This window comes from Oratosquilla oratoria, chromosome 25 (assembly GCF_046742065.1).
Source record: "Oratosquilla oratoria isolate Oo_2021 chromosome 25, ASM4674206v1, whole genome shotgun sequence".
Taxonomy (NCBI): domain Eukaryota; kingdom Metazoa; phylum Arthropoda; class Malacostraca; order Stomatopoda; family Squillidae; genus Oratosquilla; species Oratosquilla oratoria.
Genome location: NC_134801.1, coordinates 5,942,100 through 5,948,286, shown reverse-complemented (window position 1 = coordinate 5,948,286; position 6,187 = coordinate 5,942,100). Strand labels below are relative to the sequence as shown.

The 6,187-nt window shown below is 45.0% G+C and overlaps 1 protein-coding gene across 1 annotated transcript; it reads right to left on the bottom strand.

The window, feature by feature from the left end:
* Nucleotides 1-5,140: 5,140 nt before the first annotated feature.
* Nucleotides 5,141-5,614, bottom strand: LOC143038996 (uncharacterized). The gene has a single exon (XM_076208840.1). It carries the CDS (start codon nucleotides 5,612-5,614, stop codon nucleotides 5,141-5,143), a length of 474 nt encoding a protein of 157 aa, XP_076064955.1.
* Between the last annotated feature and the right edge of the window lie 573 nt (nucleotides 5,615-6,187).

Genomic DNA, 6,187 nt, shown 5'->3' with positions numbered 1-6,187 from the left:
AATAAGTACACTGGCTCATTTGAAATAATAAGTGGACTGAGGCAGGGATGTATATTACCCCCCCCCCCCCCCCTGCTCTTCAACCTGATACTGGAGATGGCTATCAGAGGGATTCCAAGGGAGAATCATGGACTGGTGCTTGAAACCAGAAGGGTAAATGTCTTGGCGTACGCTGACGATGTAGACCTAGTAGATAGAACCTTAGAAGGGGTAAAAGAGATTTTCATGGCCTTTAAAGAGAGAGAGCAAATAGAATGGGATTACAGGTGAGCAATGCAAAAACAGAGCTAATGTGAATGGAAAAGGACGTTAATGGAGAGGAACAATTAGAAAAATAATATCATGCATGGGGTGTTCAGAAGATTTAAATAACTTGGATCTATAGTTGATGATGATAATAATATGGAAACAAAAATTAAAAACAGAATAGCATCAGCCGATCGATGTTTCTACAGTCTCCAAAAAGTCCTGTGTAGAGCGAACATATCTACAAAGACAAAACTGAAGATCCATAACACCATTATCAAACCAGTTTTGCTTGATGGATGTGAAACATGGAGTCTCACAAAGAGAATGGAACACTCCTTATCTGTCTTTGAAAATAAAGTCCTCAGGAAGATATTTGGCCCAGTGTATGATATAGATGAACAAACATAGAGACGTCGACACAACCATGAATTGAGAGAATTGGCAGATCAAGAAAGTATCGTAAATATAAGAAAGGTAAGACGAATGCAATGGGCTGGTCATGTCGCCCAAATGGAAATGGACAGAATTCTAAGCAAGGTCATGACGGAAAGAATTATCGGTGGAAGAAGATCAGTAGGAAGACCCAGAAGAAGATGGATGGCTAACATCAAACAAGACCTAAGAAGTGCTGGGATGGAGAATACGGAAGATTTGATGACAAGTGCGCAAAACCGACGACAATAGAGGCAGATAGTATCGGCGGTGAGGGGTCAGCAAACGGCCCAAACACCCACATAGTAGGAGTACAGTAAGTACCTGCAGTGACAGGGTATCAGAATATATGCGGTTATGGGGATCTATCTCCAAAACCTTAGGAGTTCGTGAACAAACAAATAGACAGACAGAGGCTACTACTTTATTATAGTGTATATATATATATATATATATATATATGTATATACCAAAGGCTTTTTCCCCCTACACGGTAGGTAGCAAAATAGAAATATGCATAGAAACCACTCCCACCCATGCCATTTCCTATGTATTCCACTCCCCTCCCCCCCCCTCTTATTTTGGCACCTCCTGGATGACGGGTCATCCCAGCATCCTGTCCACTGCCTTGGGTCAGAAGCAGTGTCGCAAGACACAGCATATCCACAGCAAGGCCGCTTAATAAATTCGGCAACCCCCCCCTCTCCCTCCCCCCATTCAGAAAAGGAGAATACGGGGAGAAATCCCTTCAGGCTGCGTCATTTTTTTTTCTCATACATACTTCCTCACCCCTATCCCCCACTCATTCCACCCCCTCATGCATCACAGCATCATCTACACACAACTCCTTTCCATTCACCCCTATCCTCGCCCGTCCTTCCACCACACACATTCCTCTCTTTTGTAATGCCCCTTTCACCCCATCCATCCATCTCATCCTAGGACGCCCTCTCATATTCACTCCTTCCACCTCTACTTTCCACACTTCTTTTACTAATCTTTCTTCACTCATTCTTTCCATGTGTCCAAAACATCCTAATACTCTTTCATCAACCCTATCTCCCAGTTCCCTTTCCACCCCTGTTCTCCTCCTCACCTCCTCATTTCTCACTCTATCCAGCCTAGTAATCCTTATCATACTTCTCCGACATTTCATCTCAAACACATTCAAACTCCTTCTCTCTTCCTCTCTCATGTTCCATGTTTCTGCCCCGTACAATGCTGTTCTCACAATCACTCCTTCATATAACCTCCCCCTAGCATCCGTTCCCAGATGTCTACTTCTCAATACACTTTACAATCCACAAAGGCATTTACTCGCTTCTCTCAATCTACATTCTACCTCCACCCCCACTCCTCCCTTTCCTGCCACATTCGCACCCAAGTATCTAAAACTATCCACTTCCTCCAGTTTTTCAACCTTAATGCTCACTTCCAGCCTGCTGTCACTCTCTCCACTTGTACATCTCATCACCTTACTTTTGCCCACATTTATCTTCAGCTTCCTTCTTTCACACACCTTCTCAAATTCTGTCACTAACTTCCTCAACATCTTCTCTGATCCTGCTACAAGTGCAGTGTCGTCGGCAAACAACAACTGGCTCACCTCCCACTTTTCTCCATTTTCTTTCATCATCTCCAACCCTGACCCACTACACTTGCATTCACCTCTCGCACCACCCCACCCATGTAAAGATTGAACAGCCAGGGCGACATAACACATCCCTGACAGAGTCCCACCTTTACCTCAAACCATTCACTCTCTCCATTTCTAATCCTAACACAAGCTCTACTACTCTGGTAAAAATTCTTGACTGCTCTTAACAGCTCTCCTCCTATCCCATATATCTGCAGTACCTCCCACAGTGCCTTCCTATCTACCCTGTCGTAAGCCTTTTCCAGATCCATAAAAGCCCCCCCCCCAAAAAAAAACATCTTTTCCTATAGCTTTCTCACATATCTGTCTTACCACAAAAATCTGATCTACGCAACCCCTACCTGTCCTAAACCCACACTGTTCCTCACCAAATACTCCCTCTGTTCCTCTCCTAATCCTCTCAATCAAGACCCTCCCATAAGCCTTCCCAACTACAGTCAACAAGCTGATCCCTCTGAAAGTATTACACTCACACTTGTCCCCTTTTCCCTTGTAAAGCGGAACTATACAGGCACTCCTCAAGTCCTCCAGCACTCTACCCTCTCTTAAACAAACATTAAATAACCTCACCAGGCAGTCCACCATAACTGTACCTCCTTTCTTCAAACATTCTGCATGGCATCCATCCAGATCAGGTGACTTACCTGCTCTCATCATCTTAACAGCTGCTTCCACTTCATCCTTCCCTATTTCTCCTCCATTTTTCTCACTCTTCACTCTCATTTTCGTAGCACTTCCCACTTCAACTACCTTTCCCTCCCTATCCTCCTGCACATTTAGCAAATCCCTAAAATATTCTGCCCACCTTCCTCTCACTGCCTTCTCTTCCATTATCATCTCTCCATCTGCACCTTCTACCTTTTCTTCTCTACTTGATTCGTATCCTCTTTCAATTTCCTTCCAAAACATCTTTTTATTGCTTTCAAAATTTTCTGTCATACTCTTATCCCATTTCACATCTGCTCTCCTCTTTGCTTCCTTTATCTTATGCTTAACTTCCTTTCTCTTTACTTTGTACCTCTCATACGATTCCCTCGTCCTTATTTGTAGCCAATCTATGAATGCCTGCTTCATCTCTTCTACACCCTTCTTTGTTTCCTCATCCCACCACTCACTCCCCTTCCTTCTATTTTCTCCCGCCCTCCTTGTTCCACACACCATCTTTGCACACCTCATGACTCCCTCCTTGAACCGTCCCCATTCCTAGTTCTACTCTCTCCTTTACTCCCTCCCACTCCTCTTTCAGCTTCTTCTGGAGATCTCTCTAGCATAGAGAGGTAAAGAAAAAACTAAGTTGCCGATAGAAGCCATCTAATGGGTGGAACAGGATACAAGATAATCACAGTTAACATTTTCAATTGTAACAAGAACAAAGGAATTGGTGATCATAAATACAGAAAGTAAACACTGGGAAAGATCACATAGAATTTGACCGTTACTCTGGTCTAAAACTGAGAAAGGACACCATGAATACTGGGGAAGGATACGTGGGAAGGAGAACTGTGACCACGGGGAAAGGACACTTTAGATGACCGTTACTATGGCCTGGGTGTCCGTCGCGGCCGGAGTGACTGCTCATGGGAGGGCTGATTTGTGTCGTAGATGGGTTGTCTGGTTTGGCGGATTCTAAATGGTTTGAGTCTGGGAAGGATGGTGGGGGCATCCTGCTGGGTGTTCAATGTAGGCTGGCTGTATTTGATGTGGAGGGCCTCAAGGAGGTCAAGGTGGCGCTTGTCACTTTCTCGGTCTAAAATTATGGTGTTGTCCACTAAGATGGATCTGGTGATTGGAATGTTATGGGTCTCCTGGAGGTGCCGCTTAGGGCCTCCATTGTTAAGGTGGTATGTCAACCGTCTGGAAAAGCGAGTGGTGGTGAGTCTGATGTAGGAATCTTGGGGCGTACAGTCCCCAAAAGGACACTTGAACTAGTACACCAGACTCGCACACTCGATACCGGATGGGCATGGTTAGCCGTTATTTTTCATGATAAGGCTTTAGTTCTCTTGTTCTTATAATAAATGGAAAGTTTTATGCTGTCCATCTCGTTGATAGCGGTCACATTGCCCTTGATGATACGAGGAAATACCTTCTCATAGTCTTTATAAGTGCTTGACATATAGGCCCTATAGAACAATGTAAAGGTGTTGCCTTCTTCTACAGGAGTCTGTTGCCCTTCGTACCACTTGCTCATGACGGTCCGCAGTACACGTTGGCAGTCGCTGTGTGAGTGGCCATTATTGACTAAGATTGTGTAGACTGGTCAATTTCTTTCTGGGTGGAGGTCCAACGGGAGCAATGGGTGAGGGCTATCCCGTAGAAGGATGCAATAGTGGAGTCCTTATAGCTTTGAGGGCGCTCACTCTCTCCATTCAAGCACAAAACAGGATTAGTTGGCTTGATGTACACTGCTGTGTGGGTGCTCCCGTCGGTCTTCTGCGTGAGGAGCACATCAAGAAAAGGAAGGACGCCGTCTGTCGCCTCCTCCGTCGTAAATCGAAGTCCTGGCACTTCCTGAAGGAGGCAGCAAAGGTGTTCACGCTCCTCCGAGTCGGTGGTCCTCACGATGTCATTTACGTACCGGCCGTACAACAGGGGACGGCCAGAACAATTGAAGACCTCTTTCTCCACCGAGCCCATGAAGAAATTTGCGAAGAAAACACCTAACGGAGAGCCCATAGCCACGCCATCAATTTGTAAGTAAAGTTTACCACGGGCGTAACGGAAGGCGGCCTCTTGTGTACAAATCCTCAGAAGTTCACGGAGGTGAATCTCTTTTATTTTCACCGGAGATACTGGAGAAGACTAGTATACGTGATCACAGATGTAGTCGATGGTGCGCTGAACAGGAATATTTGTGAGGAGGGACTCCATATCAAAGGATTCCATCACTCCTTCTGCGGGGCCGCTATTCACACAATACAGGAACTCACGAGAAGACTTAAAACAGTACTCTGTAGAGACAAAAGGCGTGAAGATGGCATTCAAAGTTTTAGCCAGGTGATATGTAGGGATGGGGATTTGGGAAATGATAGGGGGCAAAGGGTTGTCATCTTTGTGTGTCTTAACGTTACCGTATATGTATCCGGGGCGGAAGTCACCAGTGATCTTCTGAAGATGCAGGCAGTCACGCCGAGCTTTGACAGCATTAATGATATTGTTGACCTTCCTGATGATGGAGAAGGTGGAGTCACGGGTGATCTGCTGGAATTTGGTGGTGTCACACAGGATTGAGTCCAGTTTGGAGAGATACTGCTGGGAGGGGATGAAGACGAACATTGTAGCTCTGTCTGCCCTTCTGATTGTTATGTCCGGATTGTTACGTAGGTTCTTGGCGGCTTGGTAGTGTCGGGGTTTCAGGAGCCTGCTATGAAAGGTTCCCCTGGAGCGGGAAGATTCAGCAATCAGTATGGGTTATAACTCTGGAGAAACAGAAGCTCTTCCACCGTCCGTTAATCGGTGAATTTGATCAAGGAGGACCTCGATTTCCAAGAACTTAGCGAGAGGGCGAGGTTTCACCATGGTGTAGCAGTTCAGGCCAAGCCACAAAAGTTCTTCCTCGTCAGGTGTAGGTTTGTAATTGGTTAGGTTCACATATCCTTCCGTCGGTTGGGGGATCCTCATGGGGCCACCGTTGAGGTTGGCCAGTTTCCTAGTCGTCCTCCGCTTGGTGGCCTCTGTGTAAAGTCCTATGGTGCGTTGGAGGGCCTCATTCAACATCTGTTTGGTCGAGCCAAAACAGATTTATATATATATATATATATATATATATATATATATATGTATATATATATATATGTATATGTATATATGTATATATATGTATATATGTATATATATATGTATATATAT

Excerpts from the sequence above, each read along its gene's own strand:
- LOC143038996 (XM_076208840.1), bottom strand. The coding sequence starts at position 5,614 with ATGTTCGTCTTCATCCCCTCCCAGCAGTATCTCTCCAAACTGGACTCA.